General features: G+C 37.3%; 1 protein-coding gene across 2 annotated transcripts in view; it reads right to left on the reverse strand.

Annotated features, from left to right (window-relative positions):
- The window catches only part of CDK14 (cyclin dependent kinase 14), a 310,575-nt gene that overhangs the window by 201,560 nt on the left and 83,354 nt on the right, over window positions 1-25,661 (reverse strand). For both annotated transcript variants that reach the window (XM_084221582.1, XM_084221583.1), the window contains 3 exons: window positions 25,366-25,611; window positions 15,533-15,627; window positions 4,634-4,713 (listed from right to left, as the gene is read on the reverse strand). In XM_084221582.1, coding sequence (XP_084077708.1) covers window positions 4,634-4,713; window positions 15,533-15,627; window positions 25,366-25,611 — 421 coding nt within the window. The remainder of the gene's footprint in view (window positions 1-4,633; window positions 4,714-15,532; window positions 15,628-25,365; window positions 25,612-25,661) is intronic.

Consider the following 25,661-nt stretch of genomic DNA (forward strand, 5'->3'; position numbering starts at 1 on the left):
CATTAAGACCACAGCCTTTGACTACATTGAAGTAGATGGAAAAGTATTACCTAAGAAACTGTCAAATCAAAGATGTAGACTCTGTCACATGAGCACCTTTAAGTGTAAAACACAAATTGGTACAAATACATGTAAATTACAACACGTCCATACAGTAATTAATAAAAAAAAACTGGAAGTTGTCTAATCATGGCATTTAAATGACAAAGTACAAAAATAGGTACAAAACTTGATGATGCTTTGGAACACCATCCAGACCTATGGGAAATGAAACATTTCAATGCACCAAAACCCTGGAATAGAGTTTTATTGTTATAGTAAACAGCAATATTTTCAAGAGTGGAAAATGAAAAACAAATGCAAAAAGTTTTCATGATTGGGATGGGGAAGAAGGAATTTAGTTACCCAAGAAAAGAGCACAGTAAGCAAGTTAACCTCAGAAGCAAGGTGCTGATAAAGCCAAGGGATGTTTGTCTATATATGTATCCAAAAAGCAAAATCTTTGTCATGCTGGATATAAGCAATATTATTACCCAGAATGAAAAAAAGATAACTACAGAACTGTAAATCAAGCTGTTCCCAGAATTAGAATCTACCACACAGTTCACTATTTAGCCTAGATGAACATATGATTCTACAGGAAATTAAGGGAATGAAATATCTGAGATAAAAGTTAAGGTCAGTGACCTTTTCTCCTGGCTGCTGTGGGTTTAATAATACTTCAAGTCTGATGCTGAACCATCTCTGAACAGTTGATAATGAGCATTACAGTAAAAGGATAAACCACAACTGCACTAACACAGAAAACAAATAATTTGCTAATCTGTATACTACCAAATTTATTTTAAATGAGAAAATAGGATGTAAATGACTTTTTCAGACTCCACACTGTCTCAGATATCACTGTTGCAGGCACACTTAGCCCACAACAGTAATATGGTGGCCTGAATCACTCACATAAATGTTATAAAATCTCATAGATTTATCCTACTCAAGTATATACACCAAATCAGTTGTGCTTTTTTTGTCCTTTTTTTCTTTGTTTTTTTCCTTGGGCTTTTCAAAAGTAAATTAGATTAACTCAGACTAAGTGAATTAAATTCAGAAACATCCCATAAACTGCATAGAGTAAGCTGGTACATCTAACTCAGGCCAAGTTGAAAGAACATTTAGCATAGGCCGCTTCAAATTTTGTTCTAGCAATTCAATAGTGAACTGAACTGCACCAATAAATATTCCACATTCACCTATTTTCATTTAAATCTATGGAACTTTGATGGTAGAAGACACAAACCCTTTTCTGCTGAAAAAGCAGACTTACTTTATAAGCTTTAATTGAAGCTTCAGCTAAACCTCTCCCAGGCCTTAAAATTAACTATGATTTTCCTTATGCAGCTTTACTAGGTTTTTTCTTCAGTTGGAGTTTTTTTTTTTCCACTTTTCCTTCCACTTACTGTTTCAACCAAATTAGGTCTTGTCTCTACAGTCACACATTCCATATTTATCTTCATTTTCCCACTTCCCTTAGTCTTTTTCCTTTGTAGCTTTGTTTTACTTTGAGGCTCATTCTGCTGCTGTCACAACAGCAACAATATGCTTTCCTGTACATAGGCAGCTACAACATTCCCTCAGCATGACCACTGCTTAGGATTTCAGCCTGTAACTTCCCCCAAATTAACATCACACAGCGTCCCCCTCAGGAGCACCCTGTAGAAATGCTGTTTTCTCTCACTGCTTTACTCAAGGAGCCATGAGAAATGTTAAACAATTTTCTAACAGTGGTTTTAATTTAGAACTAACTAGACTTCTGCCTGAATTTTCCTTGCATTGTTGGAAAATTAGAAAATAAGGAGCAAGCCAAGATGAAACCTGCCTGGTTTCTCCATTATGAAAGAGTTTGGAAAGAAATGCCTTCCAACAGACCTCTGGCTCATACCATCATATATGCATTTTTCCATTAGGGGAACACTATTCCTCAGATAACTGCAATTAGAAGTTGATCTCATCTTCAGTGGTATTTGTCCTTGTTCTAGTTGTCCCAGCCTAAATTATGGCACTGGAGCCCTGAGTTAGTCATCAAAGATCAAGAGAAAATGGCTTAACACAGTGTCCCATTCTTGCTGTTTTTCCATATCAAACTTATCAGATCATTTCAAGAGCTCAAGAAGCATTTCTTTTTTCCTTTTTTTCCTGCCCACCCTTGTAGCTGACAGCAGCCACGGATGCATTACAGAACTCAGCATGTCCAAGATACATGAGCAGCTGCCAAGAGGAAAGGAACAGCTTCCTAAGGTGCTGCTAGTGATGCCCATGGCTGTGGCGGCCATAGTGCTACTGTCAAATACTACAGGCATGTAGTATTTGACAGTAACAGCAGCAATGATGTCACCTTCTGAAATTTACATTTGTAATACAGCTTTCCTTACTTTTCTGGTCCTAATATTTGTTTCTGAAAAAATCAAAACCAACAACAGAAAAGTCAAAGCCTAAATTAATACAGATTTTTTCCCCCTTTCCATCTTACATATCAGGTATGTGTGATATCTACATGACATAAAACATACAACATCGTACTTATACTGATAGCTCCTGAATGAAATTTCACTATCAAGGAGACGAGATTTCATTTACCAAAAAAACCCCCATAAACAGCCTATAACCCAAATGTGACCTCACCTAACCAAGAGTCTACAAGAGTCAAGAAAAAACTTTTTTACTATCCCAATACTCTTTGGATCTAGTCTCAACTTAGATCAAGACTTAAAAATATAATGGATGCACAGAGTCCTATCATAATCAGTGAGACACCACATAGTTAATTTGGTATTAATTATTAACTTCAAGAGCTTTTCTAGACAAGACCTTTATTCTACTACTATTAAAGCAGCAGGGTTTTAACTGGCTTCAACCACAGTATTGTAGTCACAGCTAAAAAGAAAACTCTCCAACGACAGTGTGAGAAGTATTTTCATCCAATTGTGCCTTTATAATTTTAACATATCAAGTGGGAAAAATCTCTGTTCTTGTTCCTAACAAATACTTCTGTATACTGAGCTCAAAAAACACAGTATTTATGAAGGAAAAGGGATTATACTGCATTTGACAGTTATAGTGCTATAAACTTTCATCTAGACCAAGCTCACATTATAAAACCTTTTAAGTGTCACTAAAAAGGCACAAGAAAGCCATATTTACTAGTCTCTCATTAAGTCAGTACCATATCAACCACAAACCTGAAGAACAATAAACATTTGAACCACTGAAACAGACTGTTATAACTTGAACTCAGCATTACAGATACTGAAAGCTGCACCCATAACCCTCTGCACACCTCGTTATCACAGCACAGCTGCAGGGACAGACAGCTCGCACATAAAATAGATATTGTTATGAATAAATGTGTCAGATCATTCAATAATTGTTACTCAGATGAAGCAGTAGAGAAGAACTGCAGAAATCCCTTCATAAATTGGCCACCCACGGTTTTCCCTTCTTCATGAAAGGGCCACCTTTAAAATGCACACAGTCTTGGGATGGAAATCCACAGTAGTTTAGTGACTTCAGGATGTCAATCACATGAAACATGGGGTTTTTTTGGCCAGGCCATTCCAGAATGGGCTCATTGTACAGACAGACATACATCAGACAGATGGCTGCACAAGCAAGGCACAAGGGAGCTACAGCTGCTGTGTCTGGGGCTCTCATGGCCACGAGGCCAGACATCTCACATGGAGGGCCAGCTGTGGACCCTGTGAGGGCTGATGTTCCACTGACTCCCTGGCTCATCTCACCCTGGGATTCAGGGTTATAGTACAATTTTAAGAGGTCCCTCAAAGTCGGAGCAGTTTCATCTCTTTAGTTTGTTATCAGTTTCAGCTGAGTCTGAATCAGTGCTGTGATGGTAAATTGCTTATTATTTCTGTACCAAGGCTGATTTTTAGTACCTTCTAAGGGAGCAGGACCACACAAAGAGGGCATATCCAGCAATTTCTGCACAGGAGCTCAATACAGACAGACTCAGATAAAGCAGCCGTCACTAGGGACCAGGAGAGGCTGACAAGGAAGGATAAAGGATGGAGCAGAAAGCTTAACAGGCATCTCCAAGCACGATAGAAAAGAATCATTCCCAGGCCACACAACTTAGAGTCCATGGGGAAGGAAAAACAAACACAAGCTTGTTGCAAACCACACACGGCTTCAAAAGTGCCTGCAGTTCAGCTCCATGATCTTTTGATTGCCTTTATCAAGAAATGCTTGTCATTGCTTCGTGCTGCATATATATGAAAAATCACATCTACCTTCATCCTAGGTGCTGCCTGCGGGCCAGAAGTGCGTCTTACACAGCTCCCTCATCTTCCAGAGCGACTTCTCACACCCACCTTACACATGCTCTCCAGTACTCATTTGTGTAGTAAATCTAACAGGAGCCAAAGCACAGGCGGAGCTGCATTCTTTAACAAGAACTCCCACACCAGAGGCTTTGTTTTTGAGGCATCAAAGTTTCATCCTACTGAGAACGTAACCATGTAATTTGAATTCTCAAGCTATTCACTACAGCACGGCACAGAAATAAGAAGCACAATGCAATTACAAAAAAACCCCACATATAGAATCACTAAATGTGAGAGCATACCTTCCCTGATAGCAGTAAATGGGGTTCCTTCCTCTTCTTGTAATCTAATCACCTTCAATGCCACCAGCTTTCCATTTACCCTGAAAGGGAAAGAGGGGAGGGGAAGGAGAAATTTTGAAAAACCAAAATTATAGCAGAAACAGTATATCTTATAACAGAACTTATTTCCTATCATGTACTTATTCAATTTCTTCCTGTCAATGCCAGTGATTCATCTACAGCACTGTAAGAAGCACTTCATAGCTTCCATAATGTCAACTTTATATTTTCACACTCAGATGCAATCCAAGAAATGATCTCAGTTTTCTGTGAGTCAGTCTGTTTCCTTTCTACCACACTTTGTTACTGGAGCTTTGTTAAGAAGTAACACATTTTAAAATTTCTGTTATAAAATATCTGTTCATTATTTGATCAAACTGTTCAAAGAAAAAGGCATATGATTTTCATCAATCACTTCACATGCAGTATATCCAGATTTACACTGATTACCCCCTTCCCACTACATGATACACATTAGTATAGCCTTCAAAAAGCTACAAAATTTGTGTAATGAAATAATTCTTAGGTCATTCTGGTCATTTCCCACTAGGGCAGGATTGTTCCTGAGGCATATTCTTGACTACATGGCCCAGGCTAGTTTTAGATTATAATAGCTCTCATTTTTAAGTTTAAAAATATTTTGTGCTCCAAGAGACAAAAGTTCTTAACAAGTCATTTTAGTGTAAAATCTATTTATCTTGTTTCATTTTTAGCATTCAAAATTTCACCACACATTAATTACCTTCCAGGCCTTACAAAAAATCCAGTTGGTTCAGTTTATCCAAATAAAATCTCACAAAAATGGAACAAAGCTGATATCCATTACCCTCTTCAAGAATAAACTCATACCATGAAATTTCAATAGACTCCCCGTGTACGACAAGCAATGGTGATGGATAAACTACCAAAAAGGCATAACACAGTTTTAAAGAATTATTGTTATTAGTATCATTAAGATTTATTTCTGTAAAAGCAAAATTCACCTTTACAGCCACCAAGCTCAAGGACACATTGGAGCCTTTACACTCCTGTAGTCACGGAGGCATTCTCTACTGTACTACAGGAGGGATGGCCCTGGAACATGTATTACCTTTTCAAAGCAAGATGATATGGACAACCACCAACTCTAAATTCATCTTTCCCTCAGGCTTTTAATTTTTGCAGTTATATGAGTTCAGTGACGGATGGCTACTGTCTTGTTTCTTCTGATTATTCCTCTTTCATAATAACCAAAAACTCATTAGCCCTATACAGAACATTACACAATGACTCTGAGCAAGTTAAGAAACCCTGGCTATCAAAAGATGGTTTACTCATCACCTTCCAATTAGTCATAATATTCAGGCTGGCACTAGTTCAAGTCTCAGGCCACTAGTCACTGTTGAAAGGAAATTATCAGCTTAACTCTCCTGGATTTCACCTTATAATTACCTTACATATTTTTTAATTTGGATTCAAAAAAGGACTTTTGGCACCAGAAAAATATAAGCTTTGCCTCAAGTAACTTCATGTGTCATGCTCAGACAGGAGAATGAACCATGTTAAAAGCAGAAGGACTGATGGCAGACATGCAGTTCATAAACATGTGTAGTTTTCAATTCCTCTGTATATCCACCACCCTACCTATCATATACATATTACTTAGATATCTGAAAAACTTGAATATTTTGCAACAGATTAAATAACTGCAGCAGGAATTTAAGTAAGAAAAGCAAGATCATTTTGCAGATAAAGAACAGAACAGATGCCTTGTTCTGAGAAGGCAATGTAAAATACAATGAAAAAAACAGGTCAGAGGTATTAAGGAAACAGGGATATGAAGTCTCTTGGTAGGGAAGGACAAAAAACACACACCATTGTGTAGCATATTTTCTTTTTAGCCTGAAGTTCTACATTCCACTGTTTCATAAAGAGAAATATATAACACAAATAGCAATGGCATGGAACCAGTTTCAAAGAATTCACAGTTAAACACAGTAGGTGAGCTGTGCTTTTTAGTTATCATCACCCCTTTGTCATTGGTACCTGTCATCATCTTGACAGATATCATGGCAACTCTTAGTACTATCAAAATAATCAAACTAATCTCAAGCAGTGTTCCTCTGGGATTTCATTCTCCTCTTTAATACAATTTATTTCCAACATACCAATCTATAATTTCCATAATACAACAGCCTCCTTATTGTCATTTACTACCTGCCATTAAAATATTTTTTCCATTTAATTTTCCATAAACAGGAGCATATAAAACTGGAGATGTGAGAAATTATGAAGTATCAATTAAAGAGAGAGGGTGTTTATTCACATCCTTTAATTATCCTCCCACTGATGCAATCTCAGGGTGCAGTTAGATGATGCTGAAAAGATGAGCTAAGGTCTGCCTCACGGTGTAGCTTTCTCCTTAATTATGTGGCTTAATCCTTGCCACACACTCCTGACACTGCCTTGTATTTGCTCTCATTTCTGCTGAACTTTACAATGAGACTGCTTAGAGAGCTTAAATAGAAGACTGGCTCTTCTAAAAAGAGTTAAATAATATTTTTTAAAAATTATAAAGGCATGAAAAAAAAAAGAGAAAAAACACGAACAAATACATAAAAACTGGGTTCACCTTCTGAGAAGCAACGTGTCATGGGATCAAGCCAGCTATGTCATGAAATTGCACCCCAAAACTTGTGATGCCATGTCAAAATAATAAAGTAATTTCCTTAGAAACAACACTGAAAAAAGGAAACCGGGGTAAAATTACCTCTGCAACTTATCAATACCTGTCTTTGCAGACTTCAGAAGTGATCAGATAAGGTTAGCAGAACTCCTTCCAGATATTGCTTCACATTTGTCTTCCATAACTTTCAAAGTCTGCTCAGTATTTTCATTATTTTCCAATCCAAGTAAGAACTGACAAGCAGACTGCCTTTTAGCCAGTGGGAAGGCAACACCGCTGACTCTTTGAACATCTAGGATTCATTAAACCACCTCTATTACTCACTGTCCAAAGCAAACAATTTCACACCTCCTCAAAACAATACACTTCACTGTGTCAAAGATTACACTTATCATCTTATGCCCATTCTGTCAACTGCCTCATTAGCTTCTATTAAGGACAATATTGACTAAAGAATTCCTATTTTCTAAGCCATCCTCCCTCCTAAACTAACTCGCTTTCTCTCTCTCATTGAAACACCTTCAGAGAAAATACAGAAGTATAAAGCCTCTCTAATTACCACACAAAACGACTTTAGTCTAGGCAAAACACCTACAGCTGATGGACAGCTTTCCAATTTATGGAAACTCATCACTTTAACATTATATAATTTTTCTAATAACTTTCTGATTATATATGCAACATTAGCAAAAGAAAAATTAGTCCAAATTGCTTTATGCAGCATAAAGTAAAAGTCTGCATATTATAAAAAATACAAATGAGCCAGATATTACAAAAAATGCTAATAGAATGTATCATTCTGCATTTTCTAAACTAGCATATATCAGCACTACCAAAATAAATACATTTATTAAAAATGACCATTTATGAGAAAGTAGAGAAAATTGGAAATTATTTAATGCTTTAATGCATCATTAAGAACATATAATACTGATGAATATAAAGTAACTGATGATTTAATTGGCTTCACTGGGGACAACGCTGATGATGCCACATAGAGAATAAAAGAGTACAATAACACTATTTTCTCAAGTTCTTCAGATATATTTAGATGACAGAAATGTTCTAAATATACACATTTAAAAGAGTCAATTAACATAAAATCTGCCAATTCTGATTTCAATCTGTTTATTCAATACTGAGTTTTACCCCTGGCTGGAGTTGAGTTTGAGCTCAATTTGTGCAAGTGCTAAGCTTGGGAACATTTCTGTAAAAGAAAATAAATCAGTAGCTGGTATTGGGATGATGCTCTAAATTTGTGATACAAATTTCAAGAAACTAATTCTTATGAAGAAAAATAACTTTCAATTGTTAAATATTCATTTACAGGAAAATCTCAAAGTTTGATGATCAAACCTTGAGAATATCTAATTAGATCTACTCTGTAGTGATACTAATGTCATAAACAGACACCTAAAACTCCAAAGAGACCACGGAGGCCTAATGAAATCAGGCTCTGCCAGAAATTTCCTTTGAAGAAACCTGACAGAGGCACACTCACTGTAGGTTTAGTCACCTCTGATTATTCTACCAATGAATAACTAATTCCACATTGAGGGAAACACTTCTTTTAATCATTAACATAAAAGACAGTTCAGTGTAAACATGGTTTATATTATATTTTTCTTACTAAAAAGGACTTACACTTCTAGTTTACAAAAGCCACTCCCAGTCCTGCTAAAGCCCAAACACAAATTCTCAAGGGAATAAAACAGGCCCTGAATTACTTTTTTTGAATCCCACCATCTTTTAACCTCATCCTAGACAGAAGTTACCTTGTCTTAGTAGAAGGCAGTGGATTAAAGATACTTCATAATGCTGACATTTATTAGGGCTGAAAAAACAGAAGATCAAAGGGTTTCATGGGAGATGAAGGATTTAAATCATTAATTAGTGCTGTCACTGGAACTTAGGAGTCAAGGCAGTCTCGTACAAAGAGTGTGGCAGCCCTCACTCGAACAGGAGCAGGTAAGACAAGAGCTTAGCCCCAGCTCACATCAGCTCAAACTAGCCAGCAGCTCATCCAAGCACAGGGGCTGTACTCGACCTGTTCCTGCTGGAAGGAGTCACCTGGGAAGGGCAGCAGGCACAGCAATGATGAGCACCGTCCTCCTGACAGCCCTCACATCTCTGCACACCCCACTGGTGCTCGCAGAAAGAGAAGTGTAAGACAAACATAGAGATGTCCCTTATAAATCAGGGCCTCTCACAACTGTGCACAGTGACAGTCACAGGGGATCTGCTGAGATGCCACTGATCAGCAAACTGGAAAACGCGACGGTGCACAATGGCAGCTGGCAAATTAATTCAGTATTCTGCCTACCCCTCCAATCATGCATATATGGCCAATAAGGTACTGCCCAGTAACTCCACACGTGTATGTACTGTAACTGTGTTCTATCCTAGTCTTTCTACAAAGTTTTCCAGGGCAGTCCTGGGTAAGTAATATAACAGACTTACTGTCTTCAGTTTTGTCCCCTGCTATGCGAGGTAATAATACCAAGTCACCTTCTTAAACTGCATTGTAGGTTGAAGCACAGCACATATAGTATGATGTTCTTTTTGTATATTCAACTATGGAGAAAAAAATTGCCCAATCTTTATTTTAAATGTTGAGAAATTCACTCAGTAAGTGATCAGTATAGCCAATGATTCATCTTCTAGTTAGAATCCTAGTAATTTATTTTAGTACTTACTCTACTTTAATAATTTTTTCCACCATTTGGCATTTTAGTCGAACATCTAGCTGTCATTAGTTTTCTATCTAATTCAACTTTAAGTTACTATTTTTATTAAAGATTTACAATGCTAGAGATTTTTTTAAAACATTTTATAGTCCCATGTCGTAACTTGCCTACAAAAATCAGTTAAGGAAATAAGTTAAAAAATGGGGGGGGGAAAAAAAGAAAGCCTAGTTGGTAACCATAAAGTGCCTTTTTGTAACCCATGAATATGTATTCCTTTTCCAGCCATCTGTTATCCTCAGATGAAAAGAGGATTTCATTTGTAGGACACTAATTTCACACAATTTTCAAGAAATAAAGGAAAGGTTAGGAAAGTTTAGGTCATTAAGGCAATATGAATCAGAGTAAATAACATGAAGAAATAACATGAAGAAAAACTTTCCTGTGAACTGGACTGTTGTACATGAAACTTATCAGGAAGCCTGTGAACACAACACCTCACATGGGCATAGAATAAAGCTTGGGGAATGAATAAAAAATGGCAGCTTGACCATTGCAAGCTTATGGCACTTGCAGCAGATTGAACATAAAAGACAATCAGCGTCAAAGAGACTTTATGACAAATAAAAGAAATTCTGCAACTTCAAAAGCAAAAGTCAGAACAGCAATTAAGCCTGTCAGCCATCTTCAGTGGAGGTTTCAGCATCATAAAGATAAGAATCAAAATACACATGCCATCCCTTTTCTTGTGAGCAGCCATCCACAGACATACTTATCAAATATTATGGTCAGCTATATTCATAGCACACACTGCAATACATCATGCCAGTAACAAACAGTGGTGGCTCCCCCTGATTAGGCAAAGATTTCCTGCTGCCTCCAGAATAACACAGCATGGAAACAAGGCCAGTACAGAGCACGATGCCTGCCTGAGCATGATTACTCTCCACTTTGCACCATGAACTCCCTATTGACTTTTAAGGTGAATAGTAAAAGGTACTGCCTTTGATGGAGATAAATATCAAATGCCTGGGCTCCCTAAAAAAATACATTTCATCTTTGGATACAAGTTGGAGTCACCTTGGAGTTGGAGTCACCTTGAAAACAAAAATTCAGATTTTGAACTGAAATGGGAGAGGTGCCTGGATGGAAGGACTGTCCTATATCAGCAGCCTCTGAGCTCTGGTTGACAGCACCAGCTTCCACTGTGCTCTGCTCTGTGCTCTGCTGATCTCTCATATTAATAGTTTAAAAGGATAAGAATGAGAATTCATTAAAACAAGTGTTTTACTAAGGGTAAGTTGAAATGACGTAGTTTTGTGATAGGGAAAATAGACAAAAATATCTTGATGAAGCTGCTACAAATTGTCCACGTTTTTGCAATACTATGAGCACATGCAATTCAGTAAAGGTGCACAAAAGGTAAAGGTACAGTGAAAAATCACATGGACAATCAAGAGGCAGATCAAGATCACAGCTGAGATACCACTGGAACGCCTCTCAAAACACAGACACGTGCCGTGCTAGCAGCAGTCACAGATCACATCTCTCTAACTGAGGGAATCTTTTTTAATTCTTTGCCTTGAAGGGCAAACGAACACAGTGGGAGAGGATGGAAAGCACGCCAACACAGAAAATTGCCAAAAGCACAGGTTTTTCCCTTAAGTGCAATATGCAGAGTTCCCAGTGGGGGAATGCAAGGCATCCACACTGCTTTGCAAGGGGCTCTGGTTGGCAGCAGCTCCCTTGTGCTGTCACCAGCTTCATCTCCAGACTCTCAACTCACATCAACACTTATGTGCCACAGATGAAGCCAGATCTCACTGCTGTATGTTCAGGTAAATTTATAAACAAGCTCAAGAGGCAGCAGGAAGACACACATGTCAATACACAGACAGGCAGCCCTTCCTCAGCTCAATCACACAGTGAAATGATACAGGAATTCAAAGGCCACCCATTGCTTTGCACCTACTGCATGGCAAACATCCAAGGTGTTAATCAAATACAGAGTCAATGGAACTTGCATCATTTTTTACAGTGTTATCAGTAAATTACTCAGCCCACTTCTCCAAAATTTAACATTAAAATAAATCCCTTCAAAGTTATCTGAATTTCATGCAGTAAGCAGCCTCTTCTGGTTTTATACAACGAAGTAAAATATGAGAACCTAGCCTGAATGGAAGTAGAAAATGAACATGCCAAGATGAGTTTCATTACATATGTCTGATGTGCAACACATGAAATCAAATAGATTTACCTATTGATGCAACCATCAGCCAGAAAAAAATGACTGTTTGGCTGTTTCTCCTATAAACAAAAAAGCCCAGCCTAAGAGAATACTGCTTCACTTCCCTCAATAACACAGTCCTCTTCACTCTGCTGCCTCTTCACCCCAGGGATTCATTTTTATCTGACTACAGAAAGAGAAATCCATCATCCAGTAAAAGGAATTAGCCCATTTCATTTCACTTTCCTGGAATACAACCCCAGATGCTCAAAAAGATAGAAAAGCAATGAGTTTTATAGGAAGACAAGGGCTTGGTACCATTTATCCTGCTCCAAAGTGCAAAAAAACCAGGATTGTTCTGAAAGAAAATTACTGTACATATTACTTTAAATTTTAGGAAGGGAATGGCTGATTTTGTGTCTTTTCAGGCAGGTATGCATCTTTTAGACTCTCCGAACAGTATGCTAAAATAAGGAATGTTTTATTCCATCATTGTGATCAGCAGGGGAAATAATTTTAAAAGCTGAAATGTATCTCAGGAAACGCATAAAAACCCCCCAACCTCTACTAGTTGCCACATGCAGCTGGTGACAAATACTGAGCAAAATAATTCTGAGTATAAAGCATCATTTAAAATAGCTCAATACAATCTTAAATGTACCAACTTCAACTACAGTTAAGGAAATATCTCAGAAACAGTTTGGCAAAACAAAGAAGCCAAGCATTAAAGTCGAGTATTAGGGATTCTCAAACATTTTAAGCAAAATCCACTTGTTTGTTACTAGCTCCAGCTTTTCCATCATGTTTCTGCATTCTGCATTGTGTCATGAGAGCTTAATCCTTCAGCAGTCAAACAGGGCACATACCAAAATAAACAGACCTCTTTTGCTCATTTGTATTCCCACTGAGTCTGTAGGCAGGGGAACACAGTGATGCATATCACAGTCTCAGCCTACATACCCAAATCAGAGTCTAGAAAAAAAAAAAAAAAATCTGTATTCCTGTATAATTTTAAGATAAAGCTATAAACAATCAGAGTTAAGCTGCCTGAAAAGCAGCTGCCAGGTCCAGGTCTCAGCCATAGAACCATGGAATTGTTTAGGCTGGAAAAGACCTCTGAGACCAACCATTAACCCAGTCCTGCCAAGCCCACCTGCCACACTTGCACATCTTTTAAATACTGCAAGGATGGGCCAGAGCCAATGCATTCATGAATTCACCCCCCACCTGTTCACCTACATTCCCCAAGAGTCCATCACAGCAGTGATGCTCTTCCTTCTGTGGGGACACCACATAGGTCAGAGATTCCTCACCTTCCCAGGGGACAGAAGAGGTAGCAGGGCTACATTACTTCAACAAACAAGTCCTTTTGAAATAGCAGATAACACCTGTAGTGTCTCCCAAGTTCCTAAGGTGCAACCTCTTCCTGCCATGAAGTAATTCAACTGTCTCTATAGTTCAAGAAATAAGAGCCTGGACTGGAGGTACTGAATCTCAACAGTGCTGGATAATATGGAAATTATTCAATTCTCAGCAGAAAAAAAAAGTCAAATTCAAACAGGTGAAAGAATACTACTATAACAGTAGAAATACTCTCTGCATATGAATTCTCATCCACACTCGAGTTGCACATACTTTTTGTCAGAACACATTTTAAAGACCTTGCAGAAGATGTTACAAGGCAACAGGACAAAGTCATACATAATTGTTATAACTCTCACTACTTATTCAGAGCGAGCTGTTTGTAATAGAGAATGCAGTGTGCCCAGTAATTCCAATTTATTATTCAAGTGCCATTAAAATCATTGAAGTATATCTTTCAGATTTGCAGGCAACTCTACTAAAATGAGTATTTCTAAGCAATCTACATTTATAACATGTTCACTATGAATGCAATAGCTTCAGGGAAGGGTTTTTCTTTGTTTTTAAATTTCAGTTTGTTCCACTGACTGACAGGACATCCAGGGATTCTGTTGCCTTACTTCAGTCTTACTGAAAGCAGAGACATATGGACTGACTGTCATCAGATACTCACTGTGATTTTACTAAAGGATTTTAGTAATTAGGCACAAGCTGAAATCTATACTGTTTTCTCATATTACATAGACCCCAATAAAAACCTTACACATGTATAATGTCTGGAACTTATGGTAATGCATAACTGAGCCATTAGCAGCACAAAGCAATAGCCTTTCCTTGAAGAAAGCTGCCAACGAAAGACAATACCTGCAGTGGCATGGCAGAAGTGTGAATATTTCTTCTACATTTAGAACATGTTTTTATTCCAATCAGCTGTCATTATACTTGTCAATACCTAAGCAAGCTATTGACAGATGAGGGAACTCTCATTTTAATTTATTACAAATATTCAGTGAAAAATGATAATTTTCAATACCTAACCAAAATGTTAGGAAAATATTAGGACATATTTTCTTTTTTTAAGTAGTTATTCTGTCCCATGACCATCATGGTATTCTCTGCTGGAATGGCAGTGTTGTCTCATGTATCATTGACTAACCAAAGATTTTAAAATAAAGATATCATAAGTACCAAATCCCTCTTTCCCAACTCCTTTGTTATTATTGGAAATCTGATTATGAAAACTTTATTAAGTATGTCAAATGGCACAAGACACTCTGCTTCACAATGGATAGCTCTGAATGGAAGCACTGGCTGAAAAAGTATATTTTAAGTGTGTTTACTGAGTTATTTTATGCAATATAAAAGCACTTAGGGTATTTGGGGTTAAAAAACTGCAACAACATTAAATGCAATAACATTAAAGTGGCTGAAAAAATATGTGACATATAAAGTAGATTATTTTGAGGTAGAGTAGTAGCAACAAGTGTAAATAAACTATTGTAAACAAACTAAACCTAGAGTAGTCCAAAATTCCATTCATTCCCTTCATGCTGTTTTATTAACGTTTTTAAATCATGATAAACAAAAATGAACAACTTACCACATATATTCAGCATTGCTCTCAGAGCAAACTCTACCTGACAGCGTATTTTGCTTTTACCCCGGAAATTAATTTGGTACAGATACCAAAGAAGCAGTACGACATTGAAGTGCAAAGAACACATCAGATTAACCTCACAGTGTTCTGGTGTATGCAACATGCTCCCTGTGCAATATGGTCTCAGCCCCTTTCCCCAGAGCACAGGGCACTCAGTAGCCCTTTGATTCACAGAGATCTATGCATATGATCAGCAACATCAGTTCACACTTTCTGCTTATCTTTATTTACACACAAAATTGAATGAAAAGAAAACACCACTTACTTGCTTTTTCCTTTGTATACTGTAGCATAGGACCCTTCCCCTAGTTTTTCCAGTTTTTCATATGAGTCTGCTTTTCCAAACTTAGGGCTTGTAGGCTAAACAAAACAACAAAGAAAACCTTTCAGCATTGCACCCATAACATTAACTGCTTTGACTCAACCTTTAGAGACCAAATATTGTTATCAAGGCTCATAGACATGCCAGTTTTCAGTAACCAAAAAAAAAAAAAAAAAAAATTAATTTTTTTCAACAACCCAGATGGTAGTTGCTAATATCAACCATACAGTTACATCACTGGAACTATCAAAAAGATTTTTTCTTAATCAAAGAGAGGGTTGTATTTTTCACATATATCACTTCACAGAGGAAAACAGACCATTAACAACTAAAGCATCTTGTCTATGTTTAGAGATCCAAACAGCATCCTGAATCTGCCCTACAAAATCAGACTAGTGAAGCTGTTTAATCTTTTTTTTTCTTTCTTATTTTTCTAAATTAAAGCCCATCTAAAAATATTGCTCTAAGAAGTCAATGTCCCATTAAATCACTCATTGTTCAGAGAGTGGGAAAAATGCTACAGGAAAGCATCTTTAATGATGTCATCTTCTTAGTTATGGTTAGAGTCTTCAGATGTGGATATAATCATATCATACTTTAATGTAAATTCTACATAGTTGATAAAAGTCCTGTATCCTTAATGTTTGCAGCCTAAGTGAGGAGTCTAAAACTGAACCAAGCTAAGGAATGATTCTTGCTCAAAGGGCCAGATAGCTCAGCTGGCCTTTGTGACAGACTGATACTTGCCCCCCTTTTACACAGTCCTAACAGAGAATAAATCAACTCTGCAAAAACAGAAATTCACCCGACATTAAAACTTTCCATTCTGAAATTCTGAGAAAATGTTTGACTTTTTTGAAGTGCGTCCTGTTTTCCCACATTTCCCCATTTTCCAGGTGTCTGAAAGTAAACAGAATTTTATTTATTCTCCAAGATCAGATGGACACTGCCATACACTGACCTGCAGCTGCCCCTAGCAACACCTACATATGTTTTAGACTGCCACACTCAGATATCCTTCCTGTCCTAAACCAACCAAAAGATCACAAAGAAAGTTGGGAGAGTCAGCATTAAACCACACACAGTGACTGATTTGATAATGCTCTTGTTAAATGCTACACAGAAAAGCAGACAAGCAAACCCAGCATGGTTAAGGTTGAATTCAGCTGGGATGAGCCACGTGCAGCTGTACACATGGTACCTTACGTCTGATTTACAAAAAGTACCCTTGTATCAGCTTTTTGAAAGGAAACAAACATCTGTGTGTAAACTCTTGCTAAGCCATGATTGAAAGTTTTAAATCAACTGACCCTAAAAATTGCTTCTATTTAAATAGGCAGAGGCATCACAGGTAAGCTGATTTGATGCCTCAATACTTGTCCACCACATCCTATTAACCATTAGCCAGAAAACACAAATGTTCTCTTTATTCAACTAATCTTCATTTGCCCTATGCAAAAATTCTGTCAGTTTGGCAACTATACACCTTTTTTTTGCTATCAACATTCCAGCTTTCTATTCAATGGCATAAGGGCATACATATATATGCTTGCAAAATTGAGCCCTTCCACCTCTCTCCAATTCAAAGAACAACCTATTATTATTTTCTATCCAATTCCTCAGTATTAGTAGATTTTCACAAATTTGTCATAAGGAAACTCTCAAATCTTTTTCCTGCTACATTATTCGGAGCACTTCATTATAGATAAGGCAGTAGTATTCTTGGTTTCCAATCTACGCTTAAAAAGGCATTCTGCCTGGTTAAAATAAAAATTAGGATTTTTTTAATCACAGTTCTATTACAGATGTCACTAATAGAGGTGACTAAAATATTTATTCAAGTAGACTACTCATTTAGCTATCCAATTATGGCCTAATGCAACATTAAAAAACTTCAGAAAAAAAGTGGTTAGATGTTTAAATGCCTTGCATATAATGAAGAGGGAGTGCAAAGTATTTCCCAAACTGCAGGCTGCAATGAACACACAGTGAGGAGCTTTGTTTGGAGTGGAAATGCTGCCCTAGTTAACAGTGAATAGTTCACTGTTGGCTTCCTCATAACGAGACAGAGAAAGGATGGGGTGCACACATGTGTTTCACATCCATTCTTATTTTCACACTGAGATTTGCTTTTATTCTCTACCTCTGGAAACCATAATCTAAAGGTCACAACAACTTGTAAAGCCCTAAGATCTTGATAGGAAACAGGATGCCTTTAATCCATTACCACACAGTAAATCATCAACAATAATCATTCCTACAACCTCAAGCTCATTTCTCGGTAGTCCAGCTGCCAGAAGCACAGACTCAAAGTCCTGACTTTTGACTCATTCTCCCCCTGGAAGTGCTGCATCCTCACCAAGAACAGGCAAAACTAAAAGCTGGCCTTGGCTGGACTGGGAGGACAGTTCACTCCTGAGGGTACAAGGAGAGCCCTGAGAACCCTCCCCATGCAGCCCCCACCCCTTATCCAGTGCCTGCTCATGCTGGGTACAAGCCCAGAACCATTTTATTAAAAAAAAAATTCCATAAATTCTGAGGCAAAAAAGAATATATATAATAAAATAAATAACTTGTATGATACTTCTTAATGAAATGTCAAAACACTCATCATATTGCAATCATTTTAGACAATGAAGGGACAGCTTTACCATTTCCCCAGAACTTGCTCCATTTTTTAAAAACAGAATCTCATACATTAATTAAAACTCTTAATTACAAATTGCCTATGAAATTAAGAAGGTCTAACACTTATATTTCCTTTTATTTCTGGACTATAAAGGAGGCAAAGACAGACATAATTGCAAAATATTGCAAAAATGGATAACTTTTCAAAACTTAAGTTTTAGGCTTAAAGGAATCAAAATAAAGGAATCTAAATAATTTGAAATTCCACATGACTGCTGAAAACTATAACCATTTCAGCCTACTTTCCTATATTATTACAGTCCCTCGATAATATGGGTATTTTTTCAGCTTCACAGATATGAATTTCATTATTCAGATTTCTCCACATTAGCTTATCCTTTTCAACCATTTCTGTTTAAAAAATATTATTTGTTACAGCAAGGTTGGTGGCTTTTTCATTAAATGCTAATATTAAAGTCAAATCTAGAAAATCCACTTTTTAGTACAATTTCTTCTTCCAAACTATTTTATTCCTTCTGGTAACATACATGGGAATGTATATACACAGATTTGTGTTTGTTAAATCACAGGAGTCCCTTACTCTGCCTGGGATGTGGTTGACTGAAATACTCACAGTGAGTGAGACATATCCAGAGCACATCAGACGTGCTTGCATCAGCCACTGACAGACATGACAAGCAGCAGACTCACAAGAAATTCCCTGTATTTTACATAACTGCTGCAATCCCCCAATTTGACCCAGACAATATTCCTCAATGGAAAAGAGTACTGGTTTTAGCTGAACACATGTATTTTGGTAAGTTTTTCCAAAGCTTCTCTTTGAGGATCTAACCTTACAATACTTCTACAGCTATTATTTTGCCATTCCTCTTGCTCCTTCTTACTGCTTTTTACCCCTCTAAACACCAACAGAGAATCACAGAATTATTTAGGTTTGAAAAGATTTTAAAGATGACCAAGTCCAACTCTAACCCTAACACTGCCAAGCCCAGCACATATGTCCCCAAGCACCACATCTACACATATCTTTTAAATATCTCCAGGGATTGTGACTCAGTCACTTTCCTGAGCAGCCTTTTCCAGTTCTTGGCAACCTTTCTATGTACTAAACATCATTGGGACTACTTAGGCTTAAAGAAGCCCGTTGCTCCATGTTAGAACTCCTCATTTGCTACCAAAAAAACCCCCAACTTACAAAGCTGAGAAAAAAACCCCAACACCTAGGTGCATAGGTGACAAGACTGAACTACCTAAAAGCAAAAAGTTAAATAGGCAGTAATAACCAGGCAGCAAGAAATTGATACAACCGGAAAACTCACTACAAAGTGAACTTGTACACTCGGGAGAAATCTTTCAAGAAATCAAATGGGAAAGCTAAATGAATTACTGAGACAAAAGGGAGCACAGATCCTCATGCCTCTGAAGAGCATAGTCCCAGGTCACCGTGAAAGTCAGCACAGGTTGTGGTAGATCATGATAACCCCAAGAGGACACGGGCAACTGGAGCACAGAACAACACAGATCTTTCCCCTCAGGAAACTCACAGGGAATTTTACTTGTCTGCCTTCACATTTCACTTTCCTTGAAAATAATTTTCATTAGGTAGCTTTCTTATTATAAGCCTACATTTTTCCCAGTGCTAGATTAGTCTAAGAGCACCACTGAGCACAGAAGTGAGCATTTTTAGCAGCATGGCTTGCAGTAACCAAGATTAGATATTTTTTCCCCTCTGGTTAAGGAAATAGAGATTATAGTAACAAGGATAGAAAGAGTATGCCAAAATGTTGAGTACAGAAATAGAAGAAGCTAGTAGTTCAAACTGACGTGAGAGTATTAAAAATAACAAAGGAAAAAAGAAATGAGAAGAAACTGTGTTTTCTGACCACATAGTTTCAAATGGCTGTTTCATTGATGCAGCCTGTAGGAGAGATAATAGGTTTAAAACAAGGTCTTGCAGTGTGAATCCTTGCGCTACATTGCCACGTGAACACTTCTCAGAATTTTTCAAAATCTATGTAATAAAGAAGGCTTTAATGGAAAATTACACTGAAAATCACCTGACTATTCCTATAGAAGCTGTGTGGGTTATGTTCTCATGCATTTTTCATAACTGCAGAACAGCTTGTGAATGTCACACTAACTGCCACACTCCCGAGTCTAAGTTTTAAATAGATCTTTTTCTCTTTTTTTTTTTAACTGGGGGATATTAAACTTCAATATAAAACTACCATCAAGAGAAAAAATATTATTTTCACAAGACCTCTGTAAATTATAGAAAATCAAAAGTGAATATCTGCTTTGTTATACACCTCAAAAGAAATAAATTGATTGCTAGAAAAACTTGAAAGAAGAACACAGGCCAAGAAGTTCAATTGAGATTAATTCACAAGAATGGCAGATAGTAATTACTTTTTAACCATTTTGTCTTTGTCAGAAGAGTAGACCTTCTTTCACAAAACCAGATGCAGTTTTCACACTAATTGCAGGTTGTATCCAACCTGCCAATTTGACCATATCTTGAAAGTGGGACTGTTTTCTAGGGCAATGTTCAAGGGATAAAAATGTTCAAGCACTCAAACCAAGCCTCAGCCTCCATTCTCCCACTCTCTGATGCCATTCTGCTGCTTGCATCTTCCTAACCTTTTAACACACAGCCATAAATTAAGAGCAACCTGGGCTGAAGCAACCCATAGAGCTCTCTGTGAAGGGTGCAGTTTTTAAAGCTCTTCACTTTTTCTCCAGGCTATTAGAGCACAGGAGCTGGCTCAACTGCCACATTTTATCTGCCTTTTCATCTAGAGAGTTTCCTTTAGGTTAACAATTATTAACTCTTCCTTTGTGCCACTAAAGAACACTCCGCTCTCTACACCGAGCTCTGAAATTATCCTACCCCCATAAAACACATCAACCAGGAAGGATGCAGCTCCCCTAGTCATTAACAGGTTCCTAACTGGAGAAGCTTGCCTGCATCTGAAGAGGAAGAGAGACAAGATTGGCACAGCAAGTGTTTATTTGGGCAGACAGAAACGATGCCTAACTTCTGGGGAAAATCCTGACATGAGTGTCTATTTTAAAGCTAGATTTTTTATTTTAGATGTGCTAACAGGATCAGTAGGAACATTATAGGACTCATGCTTTTTTGCTTGTACTTTTTGGAGGGAAGTTGCATGTATCAGGACTGAAAATTAATAAAAGTTACAGAAACAGAAGAAAGGCTGCTCTACCAAAAAGAGTACAGTCAGTGCAGTAAAGCATTGCTTATTGCAATTATTTTTATTTGAATATTTGGGGGGGGTTTACATTTATCTGAGTTAGTAGAACATTAGTGTTTTGCTTGATTTTGTTTTTAAAAAGTAACTGATGGATAGGAATATATACCTTTGCATGACATTTAAATTCACCTCCAAGGAGCTTAAGCTTTTCAAGGAGAACAAACTAATGTGTATCACTACATAACTAACTCTTGATTAGATGACTACTTTTTACAGCTCGCAATATTCTATTTATATATGGTGCAAAAGTACTATTTTAGTGTATAAAATGTGTCCTCTGAATACACCAAAACTTTACCTTGCACTGGAGAGTTTGATCGTGTCTCTAAAGAGTAGGGATCTCCAATAAAATTTTGAGATAATTGGAGTCAAGCCACCCTTTAAAACCAGCTGTTTGGGGAAGAGCAGCACATGTTTGCTTTTCAGTTGTGATTTTTTTGTTTTGTCTAATTTATTATGCAGTATTACCTTTTCTTCATTTAAGGAGAAAAGAAAAGCATTTTCTTGCCTCAGACGAAGGACTCTGCAGGAGATATTTAGAAATATAGATATAGACACAGGGAGAGAGAGAGAGATGGATAAGTATGCACAACTATATATGTATATTTTATATATATACACACACAACACACATTGTGTTGGGATGAAGATTTGTCAAGCCAAATTCCCTTCTAACAGTGGCTGACAGCCAAAGCACAGGTAGGAAAATGCCTACTTCACTACCTCCAGGTCACCCACTACTCTGTTGTGATAAAGGAATAATACTGTTTGGCTGGAAAATTCATCCAACAACAAACAATTACAATCAGCATAAGCAGTTTGAAAATCACTCCCACAGATGTTTTCTTATGTTCAAAGTAAGTAGAGAAGGTAGAAAGATTCTCAGTGTAAAAATTTAAAAAAAATAAATTGTAGTACAAGAACAAACAAACAGTTGAAATTCTGTCTGTGCAATACTACACTAATTAACCAAACAGGAATTCTACCAGGTTGCAGCGAGGTGTGACATTAACTGCAGAAAAATATTTCTAGCTCAAAAGCAAGAGATTTATTTTCCAAGTGACAATCTGTGTGAGGATCATGGAGCTCCAGCTTCCCCAAACCTCTGTGTGTGTTTCATCTTTCTCATCACAAAGTGCAGTGCATTTCAAAGGTACGGACAACACAAAATGGGCAACACACCACCTGCAGAGTATTTTGTAATCTTTACCAAACGCTGAAACTGATACCTGTCAGGGAGGTGATAAAGCTGCTGAGATTAATCAAAACTGAAACTGACACCCCAGGGCATCATAAACAAGGTCTTTCAGGTCACATCTTGAAAAATGTTATTTTTCTGAGACAAATAAAAGACTTATCTGAGCAGAAGCAGTGAGTGATATGGAGACTGCAAGCCTTGGCCATGTACCTTCTGTAAGACATCATTTCCACACCTGATGGCTACAGAGGACTTCAAATGATGAAAAGAAAAGACTAAATGGAAGTCTAATTCAGTTCCTCTACTAATCAAACACAGAAAGAGAAAATTGAAGGTAGCATAACTCTATCAGAATGTGTTAAAATAAAGCTTACAGAAAGCAGGGCCAAAACTGAAAAATAACTCCACAGCTGTAGCCCATATGACCCAGAGGGCATAGCATGTTCAAGAATATTTACAGAAACTGAAATGCTTGTTCAGACTGGTATAACCTATACAAGAGGAGAATTTCCAGAGAACCAAGTATGAATTCAGTAAGGGAGAACATGCAGCTGACTTGGAAGAAAAAGATGTAATGATCAGAAGAGCAAGTAGCAGGGGCATCTGCTAGACAACCCTAAACTCTTCATTAATTCAAGTATAATTCAAAACCACAGAATGATACATTTCTGCAACTAACCACACGGGTATCACTCAATAAAATGTGCATCAGGGCATCTACTGCCTGAAGCCATGTATTCAGGTGCTGGGAATTGGAATAAAGCATCTTGATCTTGTCTCTGCCTTGCATGGCTGAACTCAGGTGTGACCTGATCAGCAGAGGGCTAACACCACCCTTTGCTGTGAACTGCTCTTTCCTCTTCATTTGCATGAACACTTCCATTATTCCACGTGCTCTTCCTCGTGAGGAAAAGTCAAAAATTACTAACAATGCTTCCAAGCAAAAGGAAGAACTGAGTCCACCAAATAGAGCCATAAAAATCAGAGAGAATTACAGGAAGTTGAGAAATAAGAATTGCATTTCAAGAAATTCCTTTGCACCTCCTGCATCCCGCAAGTCTGTGGGAGTCACCATGGATGAAGATTACAAAAAGCATATGTTTAGCTAGGGCTCTAAGCAGCAGCATACTAGTAGAGGAAGCATTAATGTCATTTACATAAGAAAATACTGGGATCATAGGAGATTGTATGGATGCAGTAGAGTGCCAAGCCCTCTGGAAAAGAACAAGATAGCAAAAACAGTTTCAAAAACAACTGCTTCAAAATTCTGGAAACAAAGCAACTGAAACCCTTCAGTGTTAACAGAAGAATGTAAAAAATATTAACAGAAATTATTAATAGTGCCTAAGAGGAACAGCAGAGATGAGGAGTGAGTTAATACCATGAAACACTTAAGATTTTCCAAAAAGGAGTCATTTAAATTAATAGTTGTCATGCCAAAAAATAATCAGGCATCACAAACAAGTAAGCACAGTGCAAATAGATTCCTCCATTTTTAATGATTGTAAAAGTTTTATAGTAAACTCGATCTTGTCATGGACCCAGATGGAATACACTGGAGACATCTTTGGCAGCAGCTACATAATGCCAAGTAATGGTAAAAAAAAGCAAATTTGTTTTTGCTACAGATGGTTACATTTTAAAATGTAACCTTTTCTAAAAAGGACAGTCCCCTGGAGGGGTGACATCCTACCCGCCAAATTCACATGGGTTAAACACAGCTCATCCACAGAAAATTAATCTCCTGCCATTTCTGTCAGAAGTCTGACAGGCTTCAGTCAAACTTCTGTAGGGAGGACATAAGATCACCAGAAGATAGAGCAAAACAAAGAAAAGAAAGAAAAGAAAAAAAGAGGCAATCAACCTTTTAAATTTTTTCCCACCAAATAAGATTTGAAGTGTTACATCCATTCTACTTCAGATCTGTAGTTTTCAACTCAAAGGTCACATTATTATGGATTTTTCTTCCCAAAGCGTAACAGAAATAGTTTTTCAATAATTTTGAAGGTCTTTTGGGGGAAATCTGTTCTGGGCATTACCCATTAAAGACATGACATTTTATTTATCTAGTTTCTTTCAAAATACTTGAAAATAAAACTACTATGATGTGTTGCCAAACCCTTCACTGTTATTTTTTTCTCTTCCCTCTCTCACAGAGTTTCTGACAGGGAAATGAATGTTTTTTTACTACTTAATTTTAAAAAGAGAATTATAAAATGTAAACAAAATCAGTCAAATCTGATTTGTTTCTCTAAAACCGAAATCTAAAAATCAAAAAGACAATTCATGTGGTTTCTTAAACTTCATGGGAAAGTATTCCTCTTCACAAATAAGCAATCCTCTGCCAAATTTGCTGCATAAACACTATAGCAGCTGTAATGACACACCAGGATTAGGAGAGGAAAATGCTTAGAAATCCTGTAAGACACCCTAAACAACATGCGAAAGGAATTTCATAAGTTATATTCTTTTTCAAGTTCTACTTTCTGATCCTATTTCATTAATAACACTGCAAATATATATGGAAAAACACATTTAATAGCAGCTATGACCTTTTTCTTTGTTGCTTCCATGTAAACAATCCCTTCTTAAGCAAGAAAATATTTAGTTCCTCTAGTTCCACCACTTAGCACATGCAGAGGGATCAGTGCACTTACAGAGCTGGGGCTGGAGTGCCGCCTGACTTTAGGTGATTCCTTCCCTGCAGATGAAGTTTTGAAGTTAATGCAAGCGTTGTTCTCTGAATGAACCCTCTTCACTTGATTAGTTGGCTTCTCAAATGGATCAAAACTACTCTGTGTCCTCTGAACCCGAACTTTTTTATCCTCAGGAATTGTATCCAGAGGTTTGATCACTGAATCCATTCCCTGGCAGTTCCGTGTAGACATCTTTGTGACACATATCTGAAAAGAAAAAACATCATTTGTTGACTCTAACAGGCCTAAAGTCGATA

Source organism: Fringilla coelebs, assembly GCF_963513975.1.
Source record: "Fringilla coelebs genome assembly, chromosome: 1".
In the NCBI taxonomy this organism is placed as follows: Eukaryota; Metazoa; Chordata; class Aves; order Passeriformes; family Fringillidae; genus Fringilla; species Fringilla coelebs.